The 14507-nt window shown below is 53.2% G+C and overlaps 1 protein-coding gene across 3 annotated transcripts; it reads right to left on the bottom strand.

Moving 5' to 3' along the window:
• Positions 1-111: 111 nt before the first annotated feature.
• TNFRSF1A (TNF receptor superfamily member 1A) lies at positions 112-12757 on the bottom strand. 3 transcript variants are annotated; one of them, XM_072799261.1, is made up of 10 exons: positions 12442-12757; positions 5121-5274; positions 4731-4859; positions 4375-4524; positions 4054-4132; positions 2064-2137; positions 1826-1936; positions 1491-1519; positions 1056-1332; positions 112-957 (listed from the first exon to the last, which is right to left on the bottom strand). In XM_072799261.1, exons 1-10 carry the CDS (start codon positions 12478-12480, stop codon positions 641-643), a joined length of 1359 nt encoding a protein of 452 aa, XP_072655362.1. In that variant the 5' UTR covers positions 12481-12757; the 3' UTR covers positions 112-640. The 3 variants fall into 3 exon arrangements, with proteins under 3 accessions (XP_072655362.1, XP_072655360.1, XP_072655361.1); XM_072799259.1 differs by lacking the exon at positions 12442-12757 and adding an exon at positions 11982-12149; XM_072799260.1 differs by lacking the exons at positions 4375-4524; positions 12442-12757 and adding an exon at positions 11982-12152.
• Positions 12758-14507: the final 1750 nt, after the last annotated feature.

Here is a 14507-nt window from a genome sequence, read left to right as displayed (position 1 = left end):
CTACTCCTCGGTCAGCTGGCATCGTGGTGGCGGGGTGTCTGGCTCAAGCTCAGGGCTTCTCCCATCCCACGCCATCAGGAGCCTCCCACACCCACCACTCAGAAGCAGCCCTTCCAGGAGCACTTTAATTCCAAAGTTTTAGTGTATTTACAAAAGTCCACTGCTCCAGCTGGCGGCCCCATTGTTCTGTGCTTGCCCCTGCCTTGGAACCGTTCAGCTTCCTCTGTGCTTGTCCAAGCAGTGGCAGAAGGGCAATCAGTTTCCATTAGTGTAACATCATTGATACAAAGATTGCTTATGTACTGTGAAAAAGGCCCAGGTGCCCCCCAGAGGCCCCTCAGCCGCCTCTCTGGGTTCTCTAAGCCCAAAATGGGTGGGGGGTCAGGGCGCCTCCTATCTCTGCAGCCACAAGCTTGGGCTCCTGGCACACTCAACCTCTCTCGGGATCACACGCGCGCGCACACGCACACACACACACCTGCCACGCACACAAGGCTGAGCCTCCGGAAGGGCTCCAGCTGCTGAGAAAACCTATGTACACTCAAAGAGTAGCACCAAGTAGGTGGCTGCCCAGCACGCCTGCCCCGCCACGGCCGGGTCCAGAAGAAGGGGCCTTGCCCGGAGGCCGCGGTCCTCGGCCTCATCGAGGGAGGCGGGGCGCCGGCGAGAGGGCGGCGGGGGCACACAGCGCCTCCTCGATGTCCTCCAGGCAGCCGAGCAGCTCCATCTCGCGGAGCACGCGGCCCAGCAGCTCCAGCGTGGCCTCGCGCCGCGGGGTGCGCCGCCGCCAGGCCGCCAGCATGCTGTAGTGCGCCTCCCGCAGGCAGCGCCCGTTCTGCAGCTCCAGCCGCTCGATCTCGTGCTCGCTCAGCCCCAGCCGCCGCACGAACTCCTTCCAGCGCGACGGGGGCACGCCGTCCACCACCGCATACAGCGTCGCGGGGTCCGCGGGGTCCGCTGCGGGCGGGCGGGCGGTGAGCCTCCCGCGCCCGCGCCCCTCCCCTCCCGTCCTCGCCCTCCAGGCGCCCGGCCCTCTGCACCTGCTAGGAGCTCACCTTCTGTGCGCGGAGTGGCGGTGCCGTCCTCCCACTTCTGAACAGGGGTGGGGATGGGGGTGGAGGCTGGAGCCGAGGTGAGGATGGGGCCAGCCCCCTGGCACGGTGGGGCCATCTCTCTGGAGACTGGTGCAGCCCTGCCGTTAGGCCAGTCAGTAGGGGTGAAGGTGGGACTGGGGGTGAGGATGGACCTGGGGGTGCAGGTGGGGTTGGGGACGGGACTGAAGCCCGTGGTGGGACTGAAGCCCGGAACTGAGGCCCGGGACTCAGGCTCCCCCTAAAAGAGAGAAGGCACAGCATTAGCGGAGAAGAGGAACCCTCCATTCTGGAGAGGGGTTGGGGCTACAGGCAGGTAGGGGTGGCCGAGGGCCATTTGGGTATGATTATAATGGACAACCGGGGAAGATTGGGGCTACGGTCCGAGTTTCATCTTACCTCTTTCGTCGGTGTTGGTTTCCCACAAACTAAGAAAAAAGAAACAAAGCGTCACAAATTTCACTTCCTCTCTCAGCCCTGCGCCCATCCTGGGGCTGGCGGCGAGGACTTGTGGTGACATGCTTCAGGGCCAAAGCGGCCCCAGGGACCAGAGAAGCACTGATGCAGTGTGACCTCCCACAAGCCATCAGGGCTACCTCCTGCCAACAGGGTTCTTGGCAGAGAACTGAGGGGACACTCCTCATTTCCCTCTGTGCTGGTCCATCATGCCACCCCACCTCTTCCCACGTCCCCACCAGCACGCTGGGCCCCCCTCCCCCCCAACCACCACTCACCAATGGAGAAGAGCCTGGGCTTCTGCCGTTGGTAGCGACACATTAAACCGATGGAGAAGGATAAAACGCAAATACCAAAGAGGATCACCAGGGGCAACAGCACGGTGGAGCCTACAGACAAGGCAGGCTGTGGTCAGAAGGCAGCCGCGGCAGGAGGCAGTGGGGCTGGCTGGCTGAGTAGAGGGGCAGGGATGAGGACAGGGCAGGTGAGCCTGGGAACCGGGTTATTTCTCCTCACCTGGGTCCTGGGGGACCTTGACTGTTTCCACGGGGGGTAGGCACAACTTCCCGCACTCTGTGTTTTTCTTACAGCTAAAAGAAGAGATGGCATAGGTGGATAGGAGCCCTCCCATAAGAGGAAGACAGGGTGGAAAGACAAAGAAAAAAGAAAAAAAAAAAAACCTCCACATTGTTGGAAATTCCTTGCTCTGCAAATATTTTTAGGTATCTCTTGGTATAATAGAAATTAAACCTCTCCTGGGAAATGAAACCTGTCCTGATGCAGGGGAATGAAACACAAGTTAATCACAAAATCATTTAACTTTAGAACTGGAAATGATCTTGAGGAGGCTGTGTAGAAAAAAATCAAAGCAATCAGAGGCAGAGCATGCATTCCAGCCCATTCATTGGCTGGCAGTATGACTCCAAACAAGTCATTTACCTGTGGAGGCTTCAGTTTGCTCATCAGTAAAATAAGGTTCCTACCCACCTGTCAGAATAGAGGAGTAGGTGAGATCAGTCTGCCTGACATACAGTATGTGCTCAGAAAATGGTAACTATCACTGAATTGTTTCACTGATGAGAATCCCATGGTAGAGAGAGGTTGGAGAGCTTTTTCTTGAGATAACGGTACTAGTGGGATGCTTGGGTGGCTCAGTGGTTGAGCCTTTGTCTCAGGTCGTGATCCCCAGGTCCTGGGATTGAGTCCCGCATCTGTCTATGGCTATGTCTCTGCCTCTCTCTGTGTCTCTCATGAATAAATAAATATATTTTTTAAAAAGATAACACTGCTAGTGACAATCCCTGACTTTGAGAGAAGGGTCAAACATGTGTGTGAAAAATTTTGAAATACATATTGTTGGGGGGCAGCCAAAGAGCATTCTAGAACAAGCACATCTTCCCCTGTTAGGAGTTGTCACTGGGCAGCATGGAGTGATGAGAATTCTTGGGGGGTTAGAAGGAACTCAGGAAAGTGAACTCTCAGGAGGTATCTGAAACAGGAAGAGGCACTTTTGCCTATCTTACAAGTTCTTGGTGAGAACCACGTGGAGGGGCAGCCCTGGTGGCTCAGCGGTTTAGCGCCACCTTCAGCTTGGGGTGTGATCCTGGAGACCTGGGATCAAGTCCCACATGGGGCTCCCTGCATGGGGAGGGATGTCTCTGCCTCTCTCTCCCTCTGGGTCTCTCATGAATAAATAAGTAAAATCTTAAAAAAAAAAAAAAAAAAAAGAGAGAGAGAGAGAGAGAACCACATGGAATCAGTGTAAAAGCTCTTTGAAGTAACAGAGAGGACTTAGTAGAAAAAGAAAACAAATAGTTTGGTGTCAGGCACTTTGTAGCTATACAGCTTGCCAAGTGGGTGTCATTATCCTTATTTTAAAGGTGAGAAAACTAAGGCTCAGAGATGTTAAGTAACTTGCCCAAGGTCACACAGCCAATAAGTGGCCCAGCTGAGATTTAAACCCAGGTCACTTGAATGTTAGAGCCCTGAAATTTCCTTCTTTGCAAGTATGTGTGCAAGAACAAGCTCTGTAGAGCCAAAAGAGGTGAGGAGGCCTGAACAGAGACTGGGGGAGAAATACCATATCACAGCAAAGATGCCATCAGTAATAAGAAGCACCATTATTTACATGCCACTACACACACACACACACACACACACACACAGAGTTGCTAGCTAAACCATGACACATCAATTGTTAGAAGCAGTCTGATTTCAGAAATGTGAAAATGTGCATCCTAGAATCATCAAACTACAGCATACCCTGTCATCCCCAAATCCAAATCTCTAAAAGAACTGGAAGTCCATGAGCCTCTCTCCCCAAAGACTTCTTCAGATTTTAGAAGCAAGTCAGAGGTGGAGGGAACTCTGCTGTTTTGTCACTAAGAGCCGGAGCATCCTGGGGTGTCTCCCGTGCCCTGCTGGTGGCTCTCACCTGCAGCCACCCCATCCCACCCAAGCCCCCTCCCACTCAATCCAGTGCCCAGCAGCTGGCAGAGATACTCACTTCACACAAGAGACGCATTCATGCTCTCTTAGAAAGAACCCCGCGTGGCAGGTGCATATGGTGTTCTGCTTCTCTTGGCCTGTGGGGAGAGATTACAGCACAGCTAAGGGAGGACTGCCCTGCACCCCAAGGATGACGGGGAAAACCAGGAAGGGCAGAGGGTGGATGGCCAGAGTGGAGGTGGTCCCACAGACTTCAGGGGAGTGGGAAGGAGGGGAAGAGTTGCGTCAGGGGGCTGGGGCACAGAGGTGGAGAGCTTCTTCCTGAGATGGGGACACCCTAGGGCAGAGAGGGGGCTGGGGTTGGGAGAGCCATGCTCACAGGAGATCTGCACCGTGCCATTGAGGCAGAGGCTGCAGTTATTGCACTGGAAAAGGGTTTCACTCCAATAAAACCGGTACTGGTTCTTCCTGCAGCCACACACCGTGTCCCGGTACACAGTACAAGGAGAAATCTCCACCTGGTTCATTTCTGGAGTGGGGAGGAGATGGGGTATGAGCCCTTGACCCACTGCAGCGTGTGTGCCTTTCTCTGTACACACATCTCCACCCATGCACTCATGCATGCACACGCAGTCCCACTCACACCCACCAGCAGAGCTCTGTCTGCCCACACACAGAGACAGGCACGCAAGCTGCCCTAACAGTTTAGAGCCCTTGCAACCTCCTGAGACTCACCTTTTCGGCATTTGGAGCAGCTAAGACATTGTCTGAGGTGGTTCTCTGAAGCTGTAAAAGTTCCGTTTTCACATTCCCTGCAGTCTGTGTCCAGCCCTGGGCCTGGACAGTCATTGTACAGGTAGGTCCCTGTGATGGGGGGGGCAGGGTTAGGTGGCAGTGAGAGCTCAAGGAAGGAGCCCCAGGCTAGAAAGAACAGTTGGGGCCATCTTCCACCCAAGTCTCTAAGAGGAAAGATGGGAGGAAATCCCAGCCCAAGAGAGGCAGCAAAGTTAGGAGACTGGAGGTGGAAGACACCCCCCCACCCCAGGTTCTAGAACTTCTGGAAAAGGCAAAGGAAGAAGCAGGACCCCATAACTGAGCAGATTCACTGTTACCGCTTTCTCCTACCTTTGTGGCACTTCGTACAGCAAATGGAATCGTCTTGAGGGTGAATATATTTTCCCTGGGGACACAGAATAGCTCTCTTCACCCTGTTCCGGGGGTGAGGAACAAGTGCAGTAACGCTTATGGGGTATATTTCCAACAACAGAGCCAGGAGCACCTGGGGAAAGAATCAGAGGAGATCCCATCAGGAGAGGGAGGGTGGGAGCCTTAGAGGTGGCAAGTCCAAAGCCTTCCCAGCTCAAGTCCCTTCTCAGTGAAACATTCTCCCCAGGCCACTCCTGCTCACTCTTGATGTTCCTCCTCTGAGCTTAGCTGGCTGGCCCCATGGAATCTGGTGCTTAATCCTTCCCTCCTACGAATTTTTGTTCCTCCAAGTCAAGGCTAGTAGACCCCAGGCCTGGGCTATATTTTATCCTTATTTCCCCATATCGGCTAATAGTGCTAGACACAGGGCAGGTGTTTAAGGAATGTTTTTGTTTTGTGTTTTTGGGAACTGGCTGTTTACCTCAATTATGGCCCTTCTTTCCAACAGGAGCCCTAAGGCTTCAGGTGGTGTTTCTCCATCGGGGTGCTATGTTGACAGTGTATTCACTTTGTGAACATTCACAGGTGAACAGTTAGGAGTTAGGATCTGTCTACTTTCCTGGATTGTGTTATACCAGTTAAAAGGTTTTTTTATAAAATCAGATTGGTGTGGAAGTAAGTGATGTCTCTGTGGGCACCATTCCTGGGGAGTGGGTAGAAAGGAAGGATTTCTTTTTTTTAAAGATTTTATTTACTTATTCATGAGAGACATACAGAGAGAGGCAGAGACACAGGCAGAGGCAGAAGCAGGCTCCATGTAGGGAGCCCGATGCTGAACTTGACCCCAGGACCCTGGGGATCATAACCTGAGCCAAAGGTAGATGCTCAACCACTGAGCCACTCAGGTGTCCTGAAGGGTTTCTTTATAAATCTCTATCAGAACCTCATTTAGGATTATGCCCTCAGGCTCCATGCCTTATCCCCTTCCACCAGGAAATCTGCACAAAGGCCCCAGGTTGGCCAGGGGCAAAAGGGGAGGGGGTAAAAGGGAAAGTTCTGGACCAGGAATGAGGTAGATGATAAAGTTTTTCAGGCAGGCAGGAGTGGACAAAGGCATATGTAGTTTATACCAACTAAAGCTGGCCAGGGGGCACTGGTCCTGCTCAGAGGACTATCGAGTCAAGAGCTGAGGGTGGATCAGGGAGCCCTGTGGCCCTCTGCACGGGCATTCTGGGAGGCACACTTTATACCGTTGGGGCAACCCCACCAGCAACTGAACCACCTGCTCTGTTCTGGCTTCTGAGCCCCAGACAGCAAAGCCAGGAGTCAGTGTCTAGCTCCAACCCAGACTTTGCCCCTTGGGCTCCTGTCAGCCTCTTTCTGGCTTTCCCTGGGTCCTGATTTGTTTTGCCCTCTGCTATGAGAGCCACTTTATGTAAAGATAAGAGGATGTCCTCGAAGTGTGTTCAACCCTGGGGAGCAGCATGCTAATCTGATCACAGAAACCCCAGCATGGGACAGGAGGGCATGGCAGCCCACAGCCCAGTAGGCAGGGTGGGCAGGTGGGTCCCACTCTGAGGCACTCTCTGGGGGATGCTGCCGCCTGGAAGCTGGAGCCTCAGCCACAAACAGAAGCCACCCTGGGAAACAGCAGCAAACCGCCTCCCCTACCCAGATGGCAGCATCATCCTTGGCCCACTCCAGCACTGTCACCTCCCGCCCAACAAGACTGAGGTGTCCAAGGCAACAGGAAGAGTTTGGGGTGGTAATGGGAAGAGCTTCTCAATCCTGAAAGTGTGGATCCTATGCCTGAAGAAGGGCTCTCTGCGCCTAAGTTTGCTGGCACTTGGAATTCCATGCAGCCCCCCCCCCCACCACCTCGGAGGCAAAGTGGACCAGCGGAGAAGGTCGAAGGTCGGGAAGTAAAACTGGAGGCTCCAGTTCTGGGACAGCCTTGGTGGGAGGGGGCAGCTTTTCAGGGACCCCTGGCCTGTGAGGAGTAAATGTCCCAGGAGGGAGGGAGGCTTTCTCAATCCTTGTGTCTCCCTCCCTCTCCAGCACTTTGGGGGTTAAGTCGGATCCGGGAAAGGGAAAAAGCTTTTCCCGGCAGCTCCGCCCAGTGACTCAGGCCAGGGAGGGAGGGCAGCTAGGGGAAGGGAGAGAGAACCAGCAGCTTCCCCAGCTCCTCAAGGGTCATGAGTCAGCAGAACGACTGAGGGGACCAGCCAGCCATTAAGACCCCATCTGAGCCCTCTGTCCTGGGGGCCAGGCTCTCCCTCCAATCCCCACTCAGAGCATACTTCCTCCCCCGCCCCTCCTCCTCAAGAGAGCCAGGCAAGAGACCCCTGTTCCACTTGGCACACATGTTTTGGGAAACGGCTCCCTCTCCCATTCCATCCCAAAGGGAAATCTCCTCAACCCTTGGCTTCTTCCTATCAGGTCACTACCCACCCCTCCCTGAGGGGCCTCTCAGCTCCTTCCCGCCCCTCAGCATCCTTCCTTTAAGACCAGGCCCTGCCCTCGCTCCTCCTCTGGGTTTAACCAGCCCCCCTGACACTCCCCATTTCCAAAAGAAGGCAAACCAAGGCTGCCCTCCCACTCGGGGTTCACTGCATTCCCACAGCCTGGCTGGTTCTGGCCAGTTGGGGTGGGTTCGGGGACCTCCCTGGGGTCCCCCAACAACCCTTAGGAAATAAGGCCAGTTCTGGGCTTCCACAGCCCTACCCCCACCAAGTCCACTGGCAGTACAGGAGAAATTCCAGAGCCCTGAAAGGCCCACTTTCCAGGAGTGAGGAAACAGGCCAAGAAGGGATGGAGGACAGCATTTCCCAGATCCCTCATAGCCCTTAGCAGTGCTCCAGCCAGCCCTCTCTGACTCCTAGTAGCCAGGGCCTCAGGCCCCCACCAGCTGGCTCTAGGGGGCGGGTCCTCAGCAGCTGCGTCTTCCAGCTAAATTAGGAGGTGAGCTCTGAGCCCAAAGACACTAGCCAGCCTGCACCTGCCATCTGGAGCAGGGGAAAGGCAGGAAACTGGGAGGTGCCTGTGGAGACACAGTTGAGGGGGTGGCCTGGCACCCCTCCGACTCCCCCACAACTTCCGCCTGGGGAGACTTTCAAGTGTGACTTCCTGTGTTGAGGCTGCAGAGGGGGCGGAGAAGCAGAGAGCAGAGAGCGACCCTGTGGTCTAACCCTGACCCGGCACCTCAAGACCTTAGCTGTGCCCTTCCCCTGCATTAATTTGTTCATTAAATTAAGATGTGTTTGTTCTTTTAATGTCAAAATCTTTGGGGAGCTCAGGATAGCTTCTCCTCCAAGAGCTCAGCTGAGACCCCACCTCCCTGCCCCGAAGCCCTCCATTATTAACACCACTTCCTCCGCACAAGCTCATTAGCTGCTCAGCCTCCTGTGAACTTCAATAACGTGAATTAACTGTATCTACTTTCAGCTTTCACTATAATATAATTATCCTGGGTGAGTAGATATGATTTCCCACAAATGACCATAGACTCTATGAGATGAGCAATCTGAGAGACTGTGTGGTCAGAGATAGTGTCTTATCCTCCTGGGTATCTTCTCAGCCCCTAGAACGAGAGGAGCCAAATAAATACAGATTGATTGGCCAATCTGATGACTTATCTATGTTCCACTCCAGTTAAAGCTAATGATTCCCAGAGGGAAGTAGTTAGCGCCCCCTTATAGGAACAAACTTATCTCCTCTCCCTCCCCATTAGAGGGGGTGGAGGAAGAGTTCTCAAATCATACCCACTCCTTCCCACCCACACACACATACACACACTCCCCCACTGGAGAGTCTGACCAGTGTTCCTCTCCTTTTGAGCATCACTGGTGACTGCATGCAGCAGATATGAATGATATGAAGGCAGATTAGAGTTTGAAAAGCCCTGCTCTAGCCTGTTAGGTGTGCACTTCATCTGGCTCTGACCCTTAACATGCCCCCAAACTCAACTGGTCAATCTCCTGGTCTAGACAAATATCATAGTTCCGGTACTGAGAACTTTGCCACCCTTCTCGTCTCAAGGCCCCATCCCAGTCCTGAGGCCATCGGGTCTGTCAGTTCACCTCATCAGTCCTTCTTCGGAGGACAGGATCTCTTGGTCCTGTCCGTATCCATGGGCTGCCTCACTCTTAGATTATTGCAACTGTCTCCCCGCTGACTGCCCAGCTGCCAGCCTCTTTCCTGCTCCAATCCATCCTACACACTTTCTTATCTGTGTTCATGCTTCAACTTGCACCCACAGGTTGGATGGGAATCTTCCTCTCCAGAGCCTGACCTCAAACATCATTTCCACAGGTCACTCCTTCCCTGAATGAGTACTTGCAGAGGCACCTCACTACTATTCTGAACATGTTCCCAGATGCCATGGGCCCTCAGAAAACTGTGTCTGAATGAATGAATGAATGAATGAATGAATGAATGAATTCCTCTACCTGGGACCACACTCAAGATTCTCCTTCATCCCCTCCCCAACACCCTTCAATTTTCTCATTTCTTCTTGTTCTTCAACATGCTCCTTCCACTTCCAGCAACAACGTTCAGCTTCCTGCCACCACCAACCCCAACACAAAACCCCACCTCTCCATTCCCCTACTCTCCCTCAAACCAGTCTCCCTTTTTTCTAGGCATCTTTCCAATGAGTGACTTCGAATCTCAGCTCCAAATCCACTTATCTGTGAGGTTTTTCTCTTCCTCATTCATCTGACCAATGCCTGTTCCTTGATTCATTCAACAAAGAGTTAGGAAGCACCATCTAGGCACCAGGTCCCATATGGCTTCTAGGGGTTTAGAGCGAATACACAGCCCACGCTGTCAAGTTCTCAGCTGGGTCAGAGACAATCCACTGTAGGCTCTGCACTCTAGGCAGAGGGTGCTCCTGGAGCCCCGACACCACGGTTGAGGTCTGCTAAGCAAGAAAAGGCAGCTCATTCCCTTCCCTGGTCTGTCTCCCATTGGTGTTCCAGGGCACCGCATCAAAACACTTTTGTGGGTCTTCCCCTCCAGACTGTTCTGAAATCTTTTTTTTTTTTTTTTTGCTGTAAGATGTCTTACAGACCATAAGCTCTTTGAGGCACAACAAAACCCTATAAGCTTTACTACCCTCTCTCCAGTATTCTTCCCCCTATCCACCCACACACGGTATACTAGAGTGCTCAGTATTAATGGTGAACAATTGAAAAGCTCAGACTTTGCATATCTTCTGTTTCCCCTCCAGCTCCAGGCTTAGCTTGGGTCCCTTCACAGTCACACTCCCACATGGGCTGGAGCCTCCTCCCCAGCCCCCAGACGCTTTCCTTTATCAATTCAGACTACCCATACCCTATGTTTTCCAAACACAGTAGCCACCAAGTAATTACTACTAATACTAACAATACAAATCTAACATTTATTGTTTTCTATTTGCTATACCTTATTCGTCTACTAGACTGTAGACTCCATGGGGGCAGAGATTTTGCTTGCTACTGTAATCCCACTTAAAATAATGTCTAGCACAGACCCAGCATTTAATAAGTTGAATACTTAATACATAGTTGACCCTTGAACAATGCAGGTGTTAGGAGCACCAGCCCGCCCCACTTAGTGAAAAGTCTACATATAATTTTTGACTCCTCTAAAACATAACTACAAATATCCTACTGTTGACTGGATGTCTTACCAATAGCATAAACAATGGATTAGCACACATTTTGCATGTTATGTGTATCGTATGCTGTATTCTTACAATAAAGAAGGCTGGAGAAATGAAAATGTTATTAAGAAAATCATAAAAAGAAAATATACTTATAATACTGTATGTAGTGGGAAAAAACCTGCATATAAGTGGAACGGCATGGTTCAAACCCATGTTGTTCAAAGGTCAACTGTCTCTCAATCTATTTCATCTTCGAAATGACATTATGAGGTTGTGATTATTACCTACATTTTAGAAATAAAGAAGCTAAGACGTGGAAGCCACCCAGGTTCAGGTGGCTAGTCTGTGAGGGAGCTAGGATTTGAATCCAAGGGATCTACCCCCAAAAGAGAGAAGAGAAGTAAAGTAAGCCCAGGCCACTGGATGGGGGCAGAGGGAGCCTGGGAGAAGTACAGTCTTGAGAGAAGTCAAGAGACAGGGGGCTGGGGAGACAGGAGGTGGGACAGTGAAAAGAACAGTGAGACCCAGATGGAGACAGGTGCTGCCTGGGGAATCAGAGTCTAGAAATGTGGACTCAGCAGAGAAGAGAGGGAGGAACCAGGGAAAAAAGTCTCAAAAGAGACTCATGGAGAAACCGACAGAAAAGGAGTGAATGCTTAGGAGAGACAGGACAAGATCCAGAGGAGAGGAGAGTGCGGGGAGGACGTGGGCCAGGGAAGGGCAAGGACCCCGAAGAAACGGGCCAGTGCAGGCCAGGAACATCCACCCAGGTAGGGGGAGAGAGGAACCCAGGGTATGGCACAGGAGATCAAGGAAGCATTGAAACAAGGCTGAGGCATAAGAAAGGGACATTTTCCAGTGACGAAAACAACTTTCTACTAACTTCCCTAAACCCAGCTGTAAAAGAAGAAACCAAGAGATTGTTGTCCAGGCCTGAGGGGAGGGGGCTGGAAGGGCCAGGACCCAGGGGGCACAGGGCCAGGACCAGGTGGAGGTGGTGCTGGCTGCTAGAGAGGGTCCCCAGTCCAACACAGGCCACCCATCTAAAAGCTGAGCCAGAGGCACAGTGTGGGGAGCGCCTCCAGGTGGGCGTCCTGGCTCTCCACGGGGTTGCCCTGCCCCTGTCCAGTTCCCACCGGACACCCAAATACCCGCCTCCACACAGACACACAGACGCAGCATCCCAAACTTACCCACCAATCCATCTCTGCTCCCGGCCTCAGTTTCCCCCTTTCCCTAGCATCCAGCTCCTCCCCTCCGCCGGGGTCCGCGCTGGCCAGCGGATGGAGGACACCACTCCGAACCATCTGGCCTCCGAGAGGCAGAGGGCTGGCCGGCCTTCCCGCACTCCTTCCCTCACTCTCCCGAATCGGCCCCACCCCTCCCTCAGCGAGCACCTGCCCCCACATTCCCAGCCAATCCCTAGCCCCAGCTGACTTCCTTGGCTGGCCTCGGCTGGCCTTTCACCCTCTCCCTTGCCTCCGACTCAGGGCCGCCGGCCGACTGGGGAACCCCAGCTCCCGGCCGCGCTGGAAGTGGGGCCACGCCGGCCCGAGGTCCGGACGGGCGGCGAGGGCCCACTCCTGCGGGGCGGCGCCCTCTCCACCCGCCCCTACCCCGCACCCCCAGCCCTCGTCCCGTCTCGGGGCTCACCAGTGGCAGCAGCAGGCCAGGCACGGTGGGGAGGCCCATGTCCGGCCAGCCGTGGCCTCTCACTCCCCCATCGGGGCTCAGGCAGGGGCGGCGGCAGGGTCCGGGATGCGCGGGCCCGGCGGGTCCCAAGAGGAGCCCGGGCGGCGGGCAGGGGAGCCCGGGTGCGGACTGGAGAGACGGTCCCGGGACCTCCAACCCCAAAGGCCAGAGCTGGAGGCTGAGTCCCGAGAACTGGGAGAAAATTAAAGCAGAGAGCAGAGAGAAGGTGGGAGGGAAGGGAGAGAGTGGCAGATGGGGTGTCGCAACTGCGGGACAGGAAGAGCCTGGGGGAGGAGGAGGGAGGAGGCGGGGGAGGGGGGGCGAAGGGCTGTAACCCTTTGGAGCTCAGTCGGAGGCGCCTGCAGCCCTGGCTCTGGCGGCAGCCTGGGGCCCCCAGCCCAGCAATCCGACCCCTCCAGCCCCGACCGGAGGAGCGAACAGCCCCCCACCCCACCCACCCAAGACCTTTCCCACGTGACCAGCAGTAGACTGGCTCAGGGCTTTGGAATCTAATTCACTGGGTTCCAGTTCAGAATCCTCTACTTTTTTAGCTGTCTGGTCCTGGACCAACGACCTACAGACAGCCTGTGAGTCTGTTTTTCAGTTTCCCAGTTGGAGAGAACCTAGCTCGTGGGGTGGCTGTGAAGATTTCCTGAGACAGGTGTCTGACCTGTGACAGGCACTCAGTGGTCCGTAGTAAGTCCTCCCTTTGCTCCAGAGTTCTCCACTGACACCCTAATCTCCCACTCTCTTGGGTATTTATCCCTCCAACCCAGACTCAAAGTAAACGCTAACCCTGGCTTTCTGCCCTGACTGGGGCCCTGACACCCTCCCACCAGTCTGGTGCTCATCTACTCTGCCTGGCCAGGGCCCCCAGCTGCTGATGCTGGCTCTGCCACAAAAAGTTGAGGGACTTTCGGCAAAACCTCCACCAAGCCTCATTTATTTATTTATTTTTAAGATTTTATTTATTTATTCATGAGAGACACAGAGAGAGAGGCAGAGGGAGAAGCAGGCTCTCTACCTGGAGCCTGATGTGGGACTCGATCCCAGGACCCCAGGATCACGACCTGAACCAAAGGCAGAAGTTCAACGACTGAGTCACCCAGGTGCCCCACCAAGCCTCATTTATTAGGTGAGGGTAACATTGCCTGGCCCACCTACATGGGGAAGATGATGTCATAAGGATTAATGAGATCATATCTGTGAAAATGCTTTGGAAATTACAGCTATCTGGATCACGTTACTAGTACATTCTGTGCCCCTTTACCAGATATTCCGATATATCAATCCAAATTGACCTTAAATGTAATCTACCACAACCCTTTGTTTTATAAGAAAATTGAGCCCTGAAATCCCCAAACCCTAACTTCAGTTGAGTGCCCGTTTTGCCACTTTTCTGTCTGTCCCCTTGAGTCAGATACCATACTCTGGGTATTTCATGCCACCCCCATTTGTGCAGAATATCTCCCAGATGAGTCCTACAATAAGGGTACAACAAGGGTACAAGGGTGCCCAAATATCCTCTGGGCACAATGACTTTCACAATACCCAGCCCAGGCCTGAGGTCCCCCAGCCACTGAGGTTGCTAGAGATGCAGGGAGAGGTCTTTGTAACTTGGAATCAGAGCACCTGGTCCCTTCTCCCCTTGATCTACCAGCTGACCCCACATATTGGACTCCACCCTCCCTGGCCTCCCCTCTTGGATCCCAAAGGCAGGGCATCTGTAGATAAGAATGGAGCTCGGATGCCCTCCATCCCTGGCTGACTTCAGCCCATCCTCCAGCTTCTGAAAATAGAAGTGTTTACCATATATTAAGCATTCAATAAGCGGTAGTAATGTTAGGAGTTGCACAATTAATAGTATTCACAATTAATAACAACTTTAATATCCTGTTTTTAATGTTACGAGGAATTTTTAATAGTCTGTGCCAACTGTCAAAGCCATTACATACATAGCCTGGCACAAAAAGAGAGTTTCTTTCATTGTTTAGGATAAATGTGCACGTACTTTAAATTTTGAAAAA

Source organism: Canis lupus, chromosome 25, assembly GCF_048164855.1.
Source record: "Canis lupus baileyi chromosome 25, mCanLup2.hap1, whole genome shotgun sequence".
NCBI lineage: Eukaryota > Metazoa > Chordata > Mammalia > Carnivora > Canidae > Canis > Canis lupus.
This window is presented reverse-complemented; position numbering and strand designations above follow the sequence as displayed.

Coding starts and splice junctions, on each gene's coding strand:
- TNFRSF1A (XM_072799259.1), bottom strand. CDS start 12,095: ATGGTTCGGAGTGGTGTCCTCCATCCGCTGGCCAGCGCGGACCCCGGC. Junction 4,860..5,120: donor CTGTACGAAGTGCCACAAAG/GTAGGAGAAAGC, acceptor CCCCCATCACAG/GGACCTACCTGTACAATGAC. Junction 4,525..4,730: donor CTGCTCCAAATGCCGAAAAG/GTGAGTCTCAGG, acceptor TCCCCACTCCAG/AAATGAACCAGGTGGAGATT.